Source organism: Sorex araneus, chromosome 9 (genome assembly GCF_027595985.1).
Source record: "Sorex araneus isolate mSorAra2 chromosome 9, mSorAra2.pri, whole genome shotgun sequence".
Classification (NCBI taxonomy): Eukaryota; Metazoa; Chordata; class Mammalia; order Eulipotyphla; family Soricidae; genus Sorex; species Sorex araneus.
This window is the reverse complement of record NC_073310.1, coordinates 41,521,833-41,542,209: the sequence shown is the minus strand read 5'-3', so window position 1 is coordinate 41,542,209 and position 20,377 is coordinate 41,521,833. Positions and strand designations below refer to the sequence as shown.

The window sequence follows — 20,377 nt, the reverse complement described above, 5'->3', positions numbered from 1 at the left end:
TAAACAACCTGATGAAGATTTCAAAATAACAATGGTAAGACTGTTGTTCATTGAGGGCCAGAAAAAGTACATGGATTAAACCACTTGCCTGGCACACAGCCAACTGTTGTATCCCTGACACCTAATACAGTCTCCTGAGCACAACCAGGAGTGATCCATTAGCACAAAGCCAGGAATAATCCCTGAGCATTGTTGGGGACAGACTGACATCTGTCCCCTTGCCCAAAAAAGAACATTAAACACAGAAAAGCAACAGAAGATACAGGCAAAAGGAAAAGAAAAATAAATAAATAAATAAATAAATAAAAGCTGCAAAAATTAAGATTAAGATCCACAGAACTTTTTTTTTTTTTTTTTGGCTTTTAAGCCACATCCAGTGGTACTTAGGGCTTAATGCAGGGCTGAGGGATCAAACACAGTACTGGGCATTAAACCTGGCTCAGCCACATGCAAAGCAAGTGCCCTACTGTTATACACTCAGGCTACTACATAAAACCAATTTTTTAAAAGGAAATAAAAATAAAAATATATTTATGGGCAGCACCAAAAGGAATTACGTTCACATTATAGGGGTTCCAGAAGGAAAGGAAGGAGAAAATAGAGAAGGATTACTGGCTGCAAAAATTACAGCCAAGAATTTTCCTAGCCTGAGGACTAAGTCATAAATCCAGATAAAAGCAGCTCCAAAACTTCTGAACATGACTGGAGCGATAGTACCGTGGGTAAGTTACTTGCCTTGCATGCATCCAACCTGGGGTCAGTCTCTAGCATTCCCTAAAGCTTCTCAGGCCCAGCCACGAGTGATCTCTGAGCATAAAGTCAGGAGTAAGTCCCGAACAATGCTGTGTGTAACCTTTCCTCCCAAAAAAACACAAAAAGTCCAAACAAAATAAACTCAAATAGAAAAACACTGAGACACTGTAATTAAAACGGTAAAACTTAAGGTAAAGGTAAAACCCTCAAAGAATAAGGGAAAAAGCTACAATTTACATATAAGGGAATCCCCAATAAATTCACAAGACATCTATCAAATGAAGCCCTATAAGTCAGAAAGGAAAGGTATTGTATAGCCAAAACACTAAATGAAATAAGAAATCCAAATAAGAATACTCTACCTAAATTATCACTCAAATCTCGGTAAATAACAAATCTCTACAGAATGAAAGGAACTAAAGAAGTTTATAGGTACTAAACCAACTGCAGGCAGCATTAAATGGTCTTCTAGCAAAGGGGAGAAGTCCTATTTCAAAGTGGGAGTAAGATTTTTTGTAAATATTAAATATATATATTATATATTATTAAATATATATTTTATATAAAATATATATAATATTTATATATTATATAAAATATATACTATATATATTAAATAAATATATATGCAAATATAAAGGGCATCATATAATAAATTGGGAGCTTATGTATATGGCAAGGATAATCACTCTTACTACTTCAATATAGCATAGGAAGTTTTTGCCACAGCAATTAGACATGAAAAAGAAATTAGAAAAAGAATGAAAAATGAAAAAGAAAAATAGTCCCAAAAAGAATAAGTAAATCTGAAAATTCAAATTGGAAAGGATAAACTATTTTCATTTTAACTATTTGCAGATAAAATGAAAATTATACATGCTAAAGAAGTCTGCCCCCAGAAGTCCCCAAAACAATAAATTTATCTAGTAAAGAGGCAGGCTACAATATCATTAAACAAAAATGTACTGCAGGACTGGAGCAACAGTATAATAAGTGTTTGATTTGGTCAACCCTGGTTCAAATCCAACACTACATATGATCCCTAGAGCCCTGCTAGGAGTAACTGCTGAGCACAGAGCCAGGAGTAAGTCCTTAACCAGGTGTGGCACAAAAAATAAAAATAAAACACACACAAAACAAAAATCTGTTTTGTATCACTGTATCACTGTATCACTGTCATCCCATTGTTCATCAATTTACTCAAGCAGGCACTAGTAACGTCTCCATCGTCCCAGCCCTGAGATTTTAGCAGCCTGTCCTTACTCGTCTTTCCCAATGATTGGAGGCTTCTTTCGGGGTCAGAGAAATAAGATCTGTTATTGTTACTGTTTTTGATATATCAAATATACCATGGGGAGCTTGCCAGGCTCTGCCGCACAAGCAGATACTCTCAGTAGCTTGCCAGGCTCTCCGAGAGGCATATATATTTCCCTCTATGATTTATATAAAAAAAAAAACTATGTAAAAGATAAAATAATTTTAAATCCCATTTACATGTCACAAAGTATTTAAGAATCAACTTAAAAGAAGAAGATTTATTTACTAAAAACTACAATGGAAAAATATTCCCTGGTCAGGATTGGGAACATAAACATTAAAATGGCATTAATCAATCCTACCCAAAGTACTACATAGACTTAATATAATCCCTCAAAAAATCCTTACAACAATTACTGCTAAATTTGTCTGCCATGTAAAATTACCTGAATAGTCAAAGCAATTATGAAAAAAAGAAGATAGAAGAAATCATGTTGCCTGGCTTCAACCTAAACTATAAAGCTATATTAATCAAAACAGTATGTTACTGGAATAATAGCAGACTCTCAGATCTGTAGAATAAAACTGAGAATCCAGAAAGAAACCCAGAGATAAACAATAATTTATAACAAAGGGAACCAAGATACTAATAGAGAAGTCTCTTCAAATGGAACTGAGGAAAATGATTAGCCAAATGCAAAAAAATAAAACTGGACCACTATCTCACATCATATATAAAAGTTAACACAAAATGAGTTACAACCAAATCCATAAAATACTTCACAAAAAATATAGGCAAAATACCGCACAATATTGACTTCAAAGGTTTCATCATGTTGATGAAAAATATATATTTTACAGAGTGTTTGATTCCACAAAAAGATTTTGTCCTAATGTCTTTTTTCAAAAATGACATTAAAAAAATAAATTTAAAAAATGACATTAAAAGAATTTTTTCCTAAAAAATGAGAATTTCAAAATAGTTTGAGAAAATTCCTTTAAATATTGAGCCACCTGATATTACCAAATATTAAGTTATGGTACTATAATTCCTCTTACACTTTGCTCAGTTTTAATTGCTAGTATTTTATTAGAAGAGCCTGGCAAGCTCCCCATGGCATATTCGATAGGCCAAAAACAATAACAATAACGGGTCTCATTCCCTTGACCCTGAAAGAGCCTCCAATACGGCAGTGTTGGGAAAGACAAGTATGGAGAGGCTGCTAAAATCTCAGGCTTGGGAGGAATGGAGACGTTACTGGCACCCACTCGAGTAAATCAATGAACAACAGGATGACTATGATACAGTCAATAGAAAAAGACCTGACTACCATCACTGTGATCCACCACAGAATAGGACCTCTAGAACATTCCCCCAAATTTATGTGTAATGCAAGTTCTGACTATAGCATACCCAGGTAGATTTGGGTGAGGGGAAAAAGCGGAAAGCCTGACACATCCAGTGATACTCAGGAGCTACTTCTGGCTTTGTGCTCAGGGACCACCCTTGGCAGTACTTGGGGGCCTATGTGAAATACCAGGGATTAAACTAGGGTTAGCTGCATACAAAGCAAGCACCTTAACCCCTATTAAGCTGCCCAAGTAAGATAATTTTAGCATTATCTCTTTAGCTCTCCAAGGTGAGATAATTTTAGAATCTAAGTCAATCTCTTCCTCAAATCTAGTACCAATATAAAACTGATAACATTTTCTACAATACCAGATTTTAGTTCAATTCCTTAAAAAATGAAACAAATTTTACAGTATCCAATTCATTGGGTATTTTTTGTTTGGTTTTTATTTTGTTTTGTTTTCGTATTGGGGCCATGCCCAGCTGAGCTCAGGGATCAATCCTGATAGGGTTCAGGTGACCATATGAAGTCCTGTGGATCAAACCTGCATTGGCCACATGCAGGGAAAGTGCCCTACCCACTTTGCTATCTCTCCAGCCTTTACTGTGTTTGGTTAACGAACAATTCCAAGGGTAAATGTAAAAGCCCCTGCTTTTACTTGCAACAGAATACAGATGAATATAGATGACCATAACAAGTCACATCGAACTTCAATCATTACAAAATTTCTCTCTACAAAAGAAACTTATTTACGTATGTTCATTTTTTTTTCTTTTTGATTTTTAGGACACATTCTAAATTTATCTGTAGCTACTCCTGGCTCTGTCCTTGGGGTGTCTCCTGGTGGTGCTTAGGAGGCCATGCAAAGCTAAAGTGATCTCAGGCCTTCAGCATCCAAAGCATACACCCAGCCTCTAGAAATATTTCACCATCCCCTTAACATAAATGAATAAGCTCCATATTACATGGGTTTCCATTTGGTTTTCAGTTAATATTAACTTAAACTCTCAAACTGTTAAGGCTTTTATCACAATTTTATTATTATTGTGACCTGATTTCTATTTCGTAGTATTTAAAAAATAGTCATACAGGTATATTTATCACCAAACAATGTATTTATTACATGATATATGTATATGTGGCTTTAGTGAAGCAAGGAATCTCTCATTTATTGAACTTGCTTAGAAAGATGTAAAAAGAGAGAAAGAAAGGAAGTATGTGTTTATAAGAGAACATGGGCTTCAGAGTGAAAAATACAAGCAAGCAAAAAAACATGAAGATAAGCAAATGAAATGCATGTTCATGGGAGAACACATGTTGTAGAGAAAGCCTACCAAATAATATGTAAGAATCTATTCTCTAAATTTAAAAATTGTCTAAAATATTACTTTAATATTCAATAATTAGAATCTTACCTCAGCTCTTTTCAGCATTTCCCATTTATTCAATATTTTCATGGCAAATACCTTCTCTGCATTTTTTAGTTTCACTACAGCAACCTAAAAAAGAAAACACAACTTTTAAAACTCAAATAACTTTTCTTCAATCATTCATTTTCCTTTTTCTTCTCTGTAAAAAAATAAATAAATACAAAAATTATCCATTATTTCCATGCAGTTCAAGTTCTAAAATCCTAAATCAAATAATATTGTCAGTAAAAAAATTTGTATTAGTGAACATGTACTCAATAAATAATTGCATATTTAACTTGGATCAATTGGTAATTATATATTATATCCTCCATTTCAAGCTTTCTGTTCCAGAACTATAACTTGACATCTATTATTAAGGAAGGGAGTAAATGTGCAACCTGAAATAACTGGAACTTATTAGATGTTAAAAGGAATGCCAGCTGCCAAAACAAAATGTTTAAGGAGATTAAACAAATTTAAAATGATGTTATTTTTATCACCACATACACTAACACACTATAGCACATTCCCAAATACACAAACACATACACACGCACACATATACAGACACAAACACCACTAAAGACCAATTAAGACTAATACTACAAATCATTGACTTTACATATTTCTCTCCAAAATAAACAAAATGTTTTCATATTTTGTATCTCAATTATGGACCAAAATTACCAATTACCAGTAAAGATCTACTGTCACTATCAATAAACTTACTATATTTATGTTCCTACTTCTCTGCTTCACTGAATGCTCTTTCAGCTCACTGGAGATATACAAGATTGATATACAGAGCAAAGGTTCCATGAGGGTATTTCCCGTTACGGGAGGTCCAGGTTAATGAAAACAAATACTACTTTAGTGCAGAGAGACAGCTAAGAACCTATAGCATTATCTTGAGACAGTTCAAAGGGATATATAACAAGAATACAGAATAAGTTCCAATTTAAAAAAAAATCAAGGATGAGAACAATAGCACAGTGGGTAGAACTTCTGCCTTGCACAAGACCTACCTGAGTTCAATTCCCAACATTTTATACAGTCCCCCAAGAACCACCAGAGTAATTGCCGAGTACAGAGCCAGGAGTAACTCCTGAGCATTACTGGTTGTGATGCCCTGCAACAACCCGCAACCCCTCTCAAAAAGAAAAACCATCAATGTACATATTAAGGGTATTTAATGAATTTGCATTTGATTAAATTATAATAAAAATAATATTACCATATAATTAAATTCAGTGCGTAATATAGCATTATATAACCAGACTGTTTCTTGGAACTGTTATAAATGGTTATAATGATAAGAATTACAGTTTTCATCAATTAAAATGATAGGGAGGTAGAGGAAAATTTCAAACAACATCGCTTTAATGATATCTAGAGAAATGTGTAAATTAAATTGCTCTCCTAATAGGTTCATGCTTAAAGACACAGAAGTAATCTGAATGTCTAATGACAAATGAATGGCTAAATATAATGTGATATATATATAAACATATATGTGTGTTTATAAAAGTTCCATTTTTGCAACATGGAAAAAACTGGAGGAACTTATATTAAGTGAAATGAGTCAAAGATAAATAATGATACCACAGCTATATCTAAAAAAGCCAAACTCACAGATACATAGAGTAAAACGATGACTTCCAGGGCCTAGAGAATGGGTAAACAAGGAGATGTCACTTAAAGAATGTAAATGTCCAGTTATAAGATGAGTAAGTTCTGGGATCTAATGAACAACATAGTGACTACAGTTAGCAATATTGTACTATGCATACTAACATTACTTAAGAGATTTACATGTTCTCACCACCACCAAAACATAAAATGTATGGTAATTATGTGAGGTAATGGAGGTGTTAACCTTACTTGTTAATCATTTTTCAAGATAATCATATAAAAATCAAATTATCACTTTGTATACCTTCATTTTTAGCAATGTCCTATATTAATCAATTTCCAGTAAAACTGGGGAAAATAAGGAGGTTGTATGAAAACCTCAGTCAGTAATATCTAAAAAGATGAAAATAGGGCTTAAGCTTTAGTACAATGGGTAGGGTGTTTGCCTTGCATGTGGGCAACCCGGTTTAATCTGAGCATCCCAGATAGTTCTGCAAGTTCATCAGGAGAGATACCTGAGCACAGAGCCAGAAGTAAGCCCTGAGCATGGCCAGATGTGGACAAAAAAGAAAACAAAAAATAAAAAGCTGAAAATACACAGGTAGCTATTCTGTAGATTCAAGTTACTTACCTGTTACATAACTGGGAATAAAGATGGGCAGAAAGATAGAAACAAAAAAGACTTGCCACCAAGTAAAACAGGGAAAAGACATGAAAGATTATCACATGTCTCTCATTTATTAAGGAAGAATGGAGGAAAGACTAACACTTAAATAATCTCTCCTTAGGTCAAGATGTGGGGAAAGTGTTCCTGCCTTTAAAACTCACTAATTTTCTATACACAAGTACAGAACTATCTAATTATGATTACACCAATAGGTTGTAGCAGCAGTAGTAACAGAGAAACAAGCCAGAGGGAAAGTAATACCAGAAAAAGCAACAACAAGTAGAGCAAAAGCAGAGAAAGTAATAGTAATAGAAGTAGTAGCAATAGGGAGTAACCATCAACACACAGTGAGTATCTTCCACATGCTCACCTAAGAAATCCAAAACCCTTAACTGCCATCTTAAAAACCAGAAGGTTTCCACATCTCATTTCGAAACAGGTTTTAACATTAGGCTACTTATCATTTTTGGAGATTTTGTTTTTTTAATTTAATGTGTTTAAATGTCTGCTATGGAACACTGCTCCAAATCCCAATAGGAATGTTACAGAAACAGGTATATGCACTGAATTATCTAAACTGCAAAAACTATTGGAAACATAAATTGGAACTCATAAGCTATCAGGTAAACCAGCTAAGTGTTTGATTGTGTTGGTGGTTACAGAAATGGATAGATTACTTGGTTTAGCATCTTGTCACTACCATCAGCTGAGCAAATAATCTTTCAGAATCTCAGTTTTTTCATCAACATAACACGTTAATATAATAATTACCTTTTATAATTACAGTGAGATAAAAATAATTAATATAAATGTTAGGTACTTATAACAGGGTCTGGCAATAGTATTCAATAGGCATTAAGTAGCTTTACATTTTAAGCTTTGCACTAGGCATATTAAGTCGAACCTCTTAACTGTTATTTGCACTATCATCAACTATAGCTGAATCCATTAAAAAGTGAGCTTTAAACTTATGCTCCTGACACCTATGTATACATAAAAATACAGTTGGTAAAGAGTTCAACTGAAATGAAAGTTAAGCTACAGTATTTACCATAATAAGGCTTCCTATAGTAAAATACTGGAAATACTCAGAAAAATTAATGAAATATATAAAATTTATATAAAATGATAGAAAATTATTCATATTCTTAAAAATTTGTTACAGTCTGATAAGGAAAAGTTTGCCATATCTACTTAAAATAAGTTTTTTTAAGTTTGCACACTTATTTTCAATATTCCCATAAATTTTGAACCTATATATATATACTGAAAAAGATAAGTACGAAAATATTACACAATCAGATAATTCTTTGCAACAGAATTCACTTTTCCACATTTTCAATTCAAAAGATAATAAAATTTTGAAACATGGAAAAATAAAATAAATAAAAATTGGAAACTTGGGAATGGGACAGCATGAGTCCCATCTCATCTCCAACATGAAACACTGTACAAATCTTTGGAGTATTCAAAATGCTACAAGAGGGTGAAAAACATTTTCAAAGCCAAGTTAGAAGAATTTCATGAGCTGTCTGCAAACTTTCCTAGAAAGAAACACTTTGCAGTGAAATAAAAAATGTCAGTCTGAGAAAATTTCTTGAACTATAAAACTGATGATTGTGTATATGAGTGTGAAGTGGCAGGGCAGAGAGAAAGTACAGCAAGTAAGGCACTTGCCTTTACCCAGGTTTGATCCCAGGCATCCCATATGGTCTCCAGAACACAACCAGGAATGATTCCTGAGTGCAGAGTTAGGAGTAAGTTCTAAGCTCGCCAGGTGTGTTCCCATCCCACCCACCTCCCAAAAAAAAACATAATATGATGTGACCAGTTCAATCCTTGGAACCCCCCACCAGAAGGAACCCCTAAATTCAATTTGACCACCAGGAGCAATTCCTGAGCACAGATAGTGCAAGAACACTGCAACTTGACTAAAAACCAAAAAGAGGGGGGGAAAAAAAGAATGTGTAATAGATGAAGCAATGAAATCAAATAGATCTTGCTTCACTCCTTTAACATTGCAAACTACTTTTCATGTTCATTCAAGTGAAAGAAAACTAAACATGAAAGAATTCACCTAAAACTTCAGGTTCTATATTTTTCACTAATGGATAAATAGGTAAGGTGTTTCAAAAGGTCCCTCCTTGTTTAATTTGATCAAAATGAAAAGTACAGAAAAAATACAAATAATACAACAAAGATGTATCTTTAAAAACACTAAATATGAATGTCTTTCAAGATGTTGTATTCAAAGTACTTGGATGTTAGAAAAAAATTATAAACATAAATAACAAATATGCAATAAATATAAACCTCTAAGTTCTTAGACACACTTTAATTAGTAACATTTATAGCTACAACATGTAACTTATGATGTTACATTCAAGAAAAACTCAATATTGAAGGAAGAGTTGTAATACAGTTCTATAACTCTAGTCTCCAATATAATCAGAATTCATCATACTTCCTTAGTCTGTTCCAGTCCAAGCTACCACTGTATCTTAGCTAGACTGTCCTTTTCAGCCTCTCTAGTTTTACCCATATCCGACCGCTGATTCTTAAAACAGTGCATCGTGATCCTGCTTATTAATGCAGGTCAAGTCACATTTCTCTGCTCCAAAAATAAGCAGCTTCAAGTTGCTCTTCAAGCAAACAGCAAAATTCCCTCTGTGACTCGTAAAGTCAACATACTCCAGTTCTCCAGGCTCCCAAATCTCACACTACTCTCTTCCTGATATGTTTTTGCAGACATTATTATTGGTCACCTTGTTCATTTCTAATTCAGGGCTATTGTTCCAAAGTTGACAAATACTCTTCCCGCATAGTCTAAATGTCTATTAACTCTCTCACTTCCTCACTAAAAAGTCAATCTGCCCTTTCTAACTATATTTCTTTTTTTTTTGCTTCCCTCTTCCCTTAGTTTTTTCGCTAACTCTACATTCTATTTATACATTTTGCTCATTGTTGCCTCATTCAACTAGAATATAAACTGCATGAGAACAGGAATAATTTTTCTGTGTCTAGTGCTTAGGAATCAATAGCTAATTAATAAATATTTGTGGACTGAATAAGGAACGATTTACAACCTATATGGGTATGTATATACAAAAAGTTATAAGGTACCAATACCACCATGTTGAAGTAAAACTCAAAAATATGAAATTATGATAAAGATATAATTATTTATCTCACATCATTCTATCTCTGATTACTCTCTTAACAATAAATACAATTTCAAGGGCCAGAAAGAGTACAGCAGGTAAGGTAATTGCTTTGCAAGCAGTCAACTCAGGTTCAATCCCAGCCCCACAAATGGTACCCTGAGCACAGTCAGGGTAACTCATGAACACAGAGTCAGACAGCCCTCAATACCACTGGGTGTGGCCCCAACACCCAAATTCACATTAGCTTTATGGGTTTTTTTTGAGGGGATGGTCTCTGAGCCACACCCAGCTGTTCTGAAGGCTTACTCCTGGCTGTGTGGTCAGGGATCTCTCCTGGCAGGGCCCCAGAAAAGATATGCAGTGCCAGGATTGAACCTGTATCAGCTGCATGCAAAGCAAGTGCCCTACCAACTGTACTATCTCTCCAACTGTATATGTAGTTGTATTTAACTACACAGGATATGTAGTTTCAAAATTCTTGCCTATTTAGTTGGGGAGACAGCTCAAAGGAGTATAGTTTATGCTCTGCAAACAGGAGCTCCAGGTAGGATTGTCAGCTCCATATGGTGTCAGTAAGCAACAGGAGCACTGCTGGTAAGACTCCAAACAACAACAAATAACAGGTCTCCACTTCACAACTTAGCCTTTACTGTCTTTATTTGATTATCCAAAACAACAACAAAACACAATCTCCAAAAAACTTAGCCTTTATTATCTTTGTTACTGTTGACTATTATTTCTTCTCTCTTTTTTATCTCCCTATCATTTTTATTAACATAACAAAAAAAACAAATAATTCTTATTTACAGAAAGCTTATTCTGGTGCCTGGCACGAGGCTAAGCTCACATTACATATATTATCTTAATCACACACCACTCTAAAGCAGGCTCCTCAGTCCTCACTATGTTATTAGGGTAAGTGTTCCCTACTACTATAACTACTATCTAATTTTTAAGAGCTTTCCTAGTCATCGTGTCTGTAATCTTAATACCCACTAACATAGTGATCATTGTTAATATGTGTAGAAATTATATTAATTTTTGTAAAGTATTCAATTACTGTTTTAATTCTGTTCAAAATATATAAAATAGAAAAAATACTGTTTCCTTAACAACGAAACTAATAACATTACAAGGAGCTTACTAAATAGCTAGAGGTATCCTCTCTGTGAAGACATACTACATACAGAAGCAATAGTTAAATTTTTTAAAAACACAATAGAACTGGCAAAACGCTAGCATCTTCCAATCAGAACAGAATCTGGTTAAAAAATACAATATATCCCTAGACTGAATACTACTAGCCTAGCAATGCATAGGCTCTCAAAAGTGAATGGTTCAATAGCTTTAAACTTTTTTGCTCTTTTATGCTCTTCCTTGAATCCCAGGAGAGGCAGAGTACAAGAGTTTCTCAGGAAGAATGAACAACTAATAATATTTTTTTTGGTCCTTAGAACTAGGTTATGCAGACATATAGGGCCTAGCTATAGTAATTAGACGAAGCAAGCTAATTAAAAGCTTTTGACACCTGAAGCAGGGGTAGCAGGCCAAAGCAGCAAGCTTTCACAACAAGCTCTGAAGCCCAGAAGCCTTGAAGCTGCCGGAGCAAGGCTGGAGCAGGCAGAAGCGGTGAGCCACCAGGAAACTGTGGACAGGCAACACCCAGGGCGTAAGTTAAAGGTTTTCCTGAAAGCAAAAAGGAAAACCCAACGTTAAGTTAAGCAGCAGTAACTAGCAACGAGAGAAGGTTTGTAACTCGTAGAGAGAAGGTTTGTAACTCGTAGAGCTGTTGATTTTCAATTATATCTTGCTCCTTTATTGTTCCCCATGATTTTTGCTCCTTTATTGTCCCCCATGATTTAGGCATTTATTTTAGAAGTTACATAAATTATGCTTCTGCTTCCAGTTTTTAAGAAAAGGCAGAATTGATACAAATGTTAATCTGATCAGATATTGTACTAAAGGAGAAACTATCGACTGAGCCTATATAATTACAAATTCCTAATAGAAGACAAAATCCCTTGAAGTAAACTATTTCTATTTAAAAGATGGTCTTTGCATTTCAAAATTTATCAGTTGTTAAGTACCACAGAATATGTAAAGCCACCAAAAATGTTTTAATCAAGAATGAATAAGCTGTAAGCATTCATAATTGGACCAATACAAATTTATTGTAGAAGTCACTCATAATTATTTACAATCTCTTTATTGTTTTACTTTACACACTTTTATAGAAGAAAAAGAAAGAAAGAAAGAAAAAGACACCTCACTCTAACTTTCAAAAATTATCAGTCATCCAGTAAAGAACTCTGAGTCACAGTACGCCATGAAGTGCTCAGGAAATCTCAGTAGGGCTGGCCTGTGAACAGCAGAATTTATTCCAGCACAAGTACAACTGCTCTAGGACAATTCTCTAACCTTAACTATCTCAATTAATCCATAAGCAACTATAAGTAATTCTCCAGTGTCCTATTCTTTTTTCCCCAGTTTCTTTATGGAAAAAAAGGTATTAACTATTTTTCTTACTGTTTCTCCTTTTTTTTTTTCCATAGCTCACTCTCAACAAGCCCTAAAATCTACCTCCAGTTCTCTGTCTTTTTACTAATCTTCTACAGTAGTGAGTGCCATCTGGGCACCACCATCCATCCTATTCCAAGCTCACCCATAGCTAACTTCACAGAAAATAAATACCTCTCATTCTCTGTATGATCTTTCAGTGTTTCTACATGTCTACTTATCCTTACTTCTTTTCCTTTTGGGCCCAAGAAACAAGTGTTCCCCATAAACTTCAAAATTAAAAGGGCCACTTGAGGAACTGATCCTAGATTCTGACCCTCCCTTTCCTTATTCATTCATTCTCTCTCCCCATCTTTTCCACCTTCTCCTCTCTCCCCTCCACTCTGCTCACCTGAACCTAGGGCCTCACACACACAAGAAATGTGGTCTGCAATTCAGCCACATCCCTACTCCAGAGCATATTTTTCAGAGTAGTATGTGCTTGCTTTTCCAACTTGCTCATCATTTGTTTATCAGTCTCCCAATCCCATAATATGAATTTCCTTAGTATATCAAATCATTCATTGCTTTAACCAAATGTCATTTCAACAGCTATCTTTCTTTTTTTTTTTTTTTTTTTTTTTTTGCTTTTTGGGTCACACCCGGCGATGCACAGGGGTCACTCCTGGCTCTGCACTCAGGAATCACCCCTGGCGGTGCTCAGGGGACCATATGGGATGCTGGGATTCGAACCCGGGTCGGCTGCGTGCAAGGCAAACGCCCTACCCGCTGTGCTATCGCTCCAGCCCCAACAGCTATCTTTCACTACCAACAACAAACACCCTATATTCTGGTAACAAGACCACTAATTATTCCTTGCATAAAAAAGATATTCACATAGAGGAAAAAACAACTCTATGATTTATTATAATCTATTAGAATGTATTCTTATAAAATATAAAAATAGAAAGCCACTGTTAATATAATTTCATAAAGAAAATAATCTGAAATCGTGTAACTGCCTATATTCTCTCAATCAAAAATATCTTCATTTATATAATTTATAAAAAATAACTTACACAATCATGGGAAATACAGTAAAAAAAAGTACAAAACCACTCTGAAGAGCTTTATTTATATATAGAAAAAAAGGGTAAACTTCATACATTCTACAAATATGTATTAAGACCAACTATGTAAAAGACTACTGAAAGAGCCAAGGGTACTTATGGAGAGTAAAAAAAATGTACTTATGGAACATACATTCTAGTTAAGACTTGTTAAATAAATGATAGATTAGCCACTTAAAAACATTCATGGACTCATTAGAAATTATTAATAAAGAAATATTCTAACACACAGAGAGAAAGGAAAGAAAAGCTACAAAAAGGGGAGAGAATGCCCCACAGTGCTGAAACACTCCCAGTATTTCCTGTAGTGCTCAGCAGACCATCTGGTGCCAAATATCAAAACGAGAACTTCTTTTCAAAAAACAAAAAACAAAAATGGATACTGCATGCAAAAGCATGTACTCCAGTTCTTTGAGCTATCTCCCTCTGGCCAGAGTTGGTTATGCTGTCTGTTGTTCTGGAGCCCACTTAGCAATGCCAAGGGCTTACTTCTGGTTTTATGCTTAGGGGTTACTCCTGGTGCTGCTCAAGGAACTATATGTGGTGGCAGAGATAGATTAGTCATTGGCTGCATGTACAATTAGTAACTTAAACCACTATATTATCACTCTGGTCTCCTGGCTATGTATTAATGTGTATAAAATTATTCAAAATGTATTACTGATGAACAGAAGTAAAAAGTTGAAAATGTTCCCAAATTATAAAAATAGATCTTGTTGCTAGACATATTTTCCACTTGCTAATCAGATTGTGACACTAAACAAAGGCATGAAATATATTTAAAGTACATGATTAATAACAGTCATTTTCATTAGTCGAAACAGAAAAGCAGAACAGAAAAACATGCCTTCATTTTTCTATGTTTTTAATCTAATAAGGGAAATTATACTACCAGCCACTGTACAAAACACTGAGTAAAGAAACTCAAACCTTGCCTTCACTGAAGGAACTTAGTAAAGAGAAATATTAAACACATAAATAAGAAATTAAATAAAGTATAAGGGCAAAGAAGAAAATGTACAGGAGTTCTCATCTTTACAAGTGAAATATAAAAATATCTTAAATCTTTACTGTCATCTTAATTTTTGTTGTTGTTGTTGTTGTTGTTGTTGTTTTGGGGCCACACCAGGCAGTATTCAGGGCTTACTCCTGGCTTTGCAGTTCTTACAGGGCTCAGGAGACCATATGGATTGCCACCAGGACTTAAATCCCTTGAAAATTCAGTCACATTCAAGGTGGTGGCTTACCTGCTCTAAATCCTTCCAACCCTTTACTAACATCTTTATAAACACCTTCATCCACTGGTTTCATTCTCCCCTTCTGTTTTTTTTTTTTGGGGGGGGAAGGGCAGAGTCCACACTTGGCAGTGCTCAGCGCTTAGTCCTGGCTCTGTGCTCATTAGTCATTCCTGGTGGTGCGCAGGTGAACATATGTGTATCACCTGTACATAAGGCAAGCACTGTACTACTATAACTCTCTATCCAGCCCCCTTAATTTCATTCAGTCATCAATTTAACAATTCTCAAATATAGTATTTTAAAGAAGCAGTAGGTGTAAGAAAATACATTTTTATTAGGTAGGGAGAACCTCAGCTTTCTCCGCAAACACAAATATCTGGTTTTAAGTACAATATGTTAGTTATTTCAAAATTACCTGAATAAACTACATCAAAGAAACTGCTTAGATAAATTCACTGTCCTATTTTCCTTTTCTGCAATATTTATCCTACTATATTTTATTTCATGGTGTTCAAGTTAAAAGCCTATGCTCACTGCACCACTATTCACAATAGCCCAAATCTGGAAACAACCCAAGTGTCTGAGAATAGATGATTGGATAAATAAACTAGGGTACATATATTCAATGGGACACTACTGGACAGTAAGAAAATATAGTAATACAATTTGCTATTATGTGGATGGATATAAAGAATATCATGCTGAGTAAAATGATTCAAAAGGAGAGGGACAGACAGAATGATGACACATCTAGGTGGGATATAAAAAAAAGACAGTAAAGGGAACACAAATGTACAAAGGCAACAGAAAAGAACAAGGAGTTTAAGAACTTGTCCTTAGTAGGAAGCTTGCCAGAGGGTGATGGACAAGTAAGGGAAGAGAACACTATGACAATGGTGAAGGGAAGTGGTCACTCTGGTGGAGGATGGGGTGCTAAAAGAAGATAAAAAGGGCTTTCCATAGAGGTAGGCTGGGGAGCAGGAGAAAAACTAGGGACGCTGGTGGAGGGCAGTAGACACTGGTGAAGACACTGGTGTCAGAACACTATATCAAAACTCAATTATGAATAATAGCTTTGTAATTCATGGTGATTATATATACATATTAAAAATATTACTTATATAAAATGTTATATAGATTTTAAGTCAATAAATGGATTTACTCTACTTCTAAAGCAAAACTCTACCTTCTCTCTTTGAGTTAAAAAGTGTTTAAAGACAAAGGTGGATAATTCTCCACCACTTGTACATATGATGAACTCAAATGGATTAAGGACACTAAGCCTAGAAGCTTCTCAACATCATTAGCAATGGGATTCCATGGCTACCTCACTTCAGCTAGCTGGATGTACATACAATGTTTTCAGATCAAAAGTAGAGAGCCAAGGTTTTTATTTGGGTAAACATATTTGGAAATCCTCAGATTGCCTCCATGTTTATATCCTTTTTAACAAAGAATCCAGATAATTCTGAATTAGATCTAGCTCTAATCTACTGGCTCCAAACTCAGACGCATATAAAAAAGAGTAAATGGAAGGACAGAGATAGTGACTAGACGTCTTCTACTTCCCTTTCTACCTGTGATCTCATGAGAGAAATAACAAAACAAGGAAAGAATGAGTTGCTTAAAGAAATAAAACCAGAGTAACATCAGAAAGTAACACTGTATTATGCTTTCAAGAACAATTAGAATCTGGGCTGGAGAGAAAGTACAGCAAGCAGGGTGCTTGCCTTGTACACAGCCGATCTGGGTTTGATCCCTAACATCCCATATGGTCCCACAAACACCACCAAAAATAATTCCTGAGTGCAGAGCCAGGAGTAACTCCTGAGCATTGCTGGGTGTGCCCCCTCACCTCTAGAAAAAAAGAAGAGTAACTAAAATCTGGGGTGAATAAAATGAAGAGAAAGAGGCAAGATGATGAAACTACAACACAACTCACACCTACTGCAAAAGAAAATTAATACACAGGAAAAGGTCTACTTCAGGGAAGATAAAATTCAAAATCAAGTAGAAAAGAAGTAAAATGAACTCTAAGAAAATTTTCAGTTTACACTTCAAATTTTATTTATTTCTGGTAGAAGATATATTTCATACCTAGAAAGGAATAGAGTAACAAAAAAAAATGACAGTCAAGTAACAAAATAATTTGATAACAAAACCTGTATAAATGAACTAGTATATATAATGGCATTTCTATTTCCCTTTACCCCCCCCCCTTTCTCCTTCCTTTTCTCCTCCCCTCCCCACCAACTCTCCCTCTCCCTTCTTCCTCTCGGCATTATGATTTATAATACAGGTACTGAGAAGTTACCACGTATATCCCTTTACCTGCTTTCAGCACTCGGTTCTTGTCCAAAGTGATCATTTCCAGCTCTCATTGTCATAGTGGTCCCTTCTGTATTCTAACTACCCTTCCCTCAGCCACCTCCACAACTTGTGGCAAGCTTCCAACTACTGACCAATCCTCCTGGACAGTGTTTCTACTGTCCTTAGGTATTAGTCTCAGACTACGTTTTTTTACATCCCACGAATGGGTGCAATCATTCTATGTCTGTCTCTCTCCTTCTGACACTTTGCACTCAGCATGATACTCTCCATGTCCATCCATTATAAGCAAATTTTGATACTTCATTTTTCCTTGTGTCTATGTAATATTCCACTGTGTAGATGTACCATAGTTTCTTTATCTAGTCATCTATTCTTGGATACTCGGGTTATTTCCAGATTCTGGTTACTGTGAATAGTGCTGCAATGAATACAGAAGTGTAGACAGCTTTTCTGCAGTGTGTTTTGAGACCCACAAAGACTGACACACATCAGAAAGAGACAAGAAAAAAAAACAGTGCTGGCACGAATGCAGGGAGAAAGGAACTCTGATTCATTGTTGGTGGGAATACCAACTGGTCCAGCCTTTTTAGAATAAGGGCACTCCTCATAAACCTAGAAACTGAGCTTCCATAAGCATTCCTATTTTCTAAGGAAAGAAACCACAATGGCAGAAAATATCCCACCAGCAGATTTTGGGGGTAAAATACATAATAATGATTAAAAACTGAGCAAATATATATATAAAGATCATCTCTTTTCTCTGAAAATCTTGTTTGTTTTGTTTTCCTTTGGGAGCCATAACCAGCAATGCGCAGGGCTTACTCCTGGCTAAGTGCTAAGGGATCACTTCCTGGCGGAGCAAGTAGGGGGACATGAGGTACCCAAAACCCAAGTCAGGTTGGCTGCTTGCAAGCAAACATCTTACCCACTGTAGAACTATTCCAACTTCTTCTCTGAAATTTAAGTTACATTTAAATTCCGAGATTCTGTTTCAATACTCCTTTACATTATTCTGCAAATATATTCTAATGAAAATAATAAATTAAGTAGGCAAGTTGAGGTTAATGTCCACACAGAAAAACAATGGTAATTATGATGGAATTGAAAATTTATTTAGATATCTTAATACCTTCCTAAACTTCATAAATGTGAAGCAACCTCTTTACACTTTCAGAGCTTGAATAAAAGAAATTGGTATGATATAAACACTAACTGCCCTGAAGAATTCTAACATATAAGCAAGCATAGCTGTATCTGACCCTGAGATTCCCAAATTCTACAGAATTTATTTTTACTTTAGTATTTGTAAAAGGAAGGAATATAATGACAAGGTAGCATACAATGTAGAAAACCAAACACTGATCATTAGTATAAAAAATTACTTCTAAAACTAAAATTTGGATTGATGACGATAATCACACAATGATGGTGGATATAAAAAAAATCCTCTGCATTTTACATACTAGATAATGGTAAAAGTTCTATGGGTACTATATAATAAGATATTTATCAGGTTTTTTTTTATGGGGCTGGAGCAATAGGACAGTGGGTAGGGTGTTTGCCTTGCACGCAGCCAACCCGGGTTCGATTCCCAGCATCCCATATGGTCCCCCCGAGCACTGCCAGAAGTAATTCCTGAGTGCAGAGCCAGGAGTAACCCATGAGCATCGCCAGGTGTGACCCAAAAAGCAAAAAAAAAAAAAAGATATTTATCAGTTTTTGAAAATAGTGTTCTGGTAAGTTTATTAAACTATTGTTCACATCTTTTATTACAGATATTTGTCTACTTGTTTTATATCAACTATTAAAGCCGGTGTGTTGGGGGCCAGAGAGTACAGCAAGTAAGGCACTTGCCTTGAACACTGTTAACGTAGGTTCAATCCACAGCACCCCACATTATCCTCCAGTCCTGGAGTAAGCCCTGAGCACTGCCGGGTGTGGCTCCAAAACAAATACACCTTAGTGTCCTCTTTCACAAAACCAAAATAAGCAAGGTCCTGAACAATAGTACAGAAGACCAGGCACTTGCCTTACATACAGCTGATACAAATTGATAGTAATGCAATTTGAAATCCCATGCCCATTAAGAAGTGATTCCTGAGTGCAGAGCCACAAGCGCTGATCACTGGCAAAAAAAATAAACAGAAAAAACAAACAAACAAAACCTGGTGTGCTAAAATCTCCTACTACTGGGCTGGAGAGACAGTGCAGCATGTAAGGTATTTTGCCTTATACACAGCTGACCCTGGTTCAACCCCCTGAGCAACATCAGGAGTGAACCCTGAACACTTTCAGATGTTTCCCAAAACCACACACTGAAATCTCCTACTATGAATCTTCTCCTGTATGTCTCTTCAATTTTGTTCTTTTTTGCTCTGTATACTAAGTGCTTTTAAAGTTATCAAGGGGGCTGGAGAGGTAGTACATCTATTAGGGCATTTGCCCAGGTTCGATTCCCAGCATAGCATACAGTCCCCAAGCACCTCCAGGATAATTCCTGAGTGCAGAGCCATTGAGCATCATGGGTATACCCAAAGAGATAAATAAATAAATAAGTTATCAAGGGTATAATATAAAAAAATATTCCAACTTTGTCCCTAGTCTTCACACACAAATTCTAAAAATCCTTGGAATCTGCAGAATGATATTTGATATATTAATGAGATGACTAGGGACTCTGAGATATTTTCAATATGGTTTAATAGTAAGCAAAGAGACAAGTAATAATTAGAAACTTGAATTTTTCAGTACCATGCCCACCACCCCCCCAATCTTGGGAGAGGGCCTAGAAACTGGAAACAACATGGTACTGGTCAATTATTTTATCAAGCAAAACTATGTAATAAAATTTCTATTACAAAAACACTAAGAAGCTAGAGACAGTACAGAGGTTTGGGCACTTGCTTTGCAGGGGCTTGATCCCTGGCACCCCTTATGGTCCCCAA

At 35.5% G+C, this 20,377-nt stretch overlaps 1 protein-coding gene across 17 annotated transcripts in view; it reads right to left on the bottom strand.

Annotated features, from left to right (window-relative positions):
* Window positions 1–20,377, bottom strand: part of CDC42BPA (CDC42 binding protein kinase alpha) — a 334,917-nt gene that overhangs the window by 246,422 nt on the left and 68,118 nt on the right. For 16 of the 17 annotated variants that reach the window (XM_055146939.1, XM_055146925.1, XM_055146926.1 and 13 more), the window contains exon 3: window positions 4,778–4,861. In XM_055146939.1, the coding sequence (XP_055002914.1) occupies window positions 4,778–4,861 (84 nt within the window). Of the gene's footprint in view, window positions 1–4,777; window positions 4,862–11,765; window positions 11,924–20,377 lie in introns of all 17 variants that reach the window. The other variant, XM_055146936.1, reaches the window with a different exon arrangement.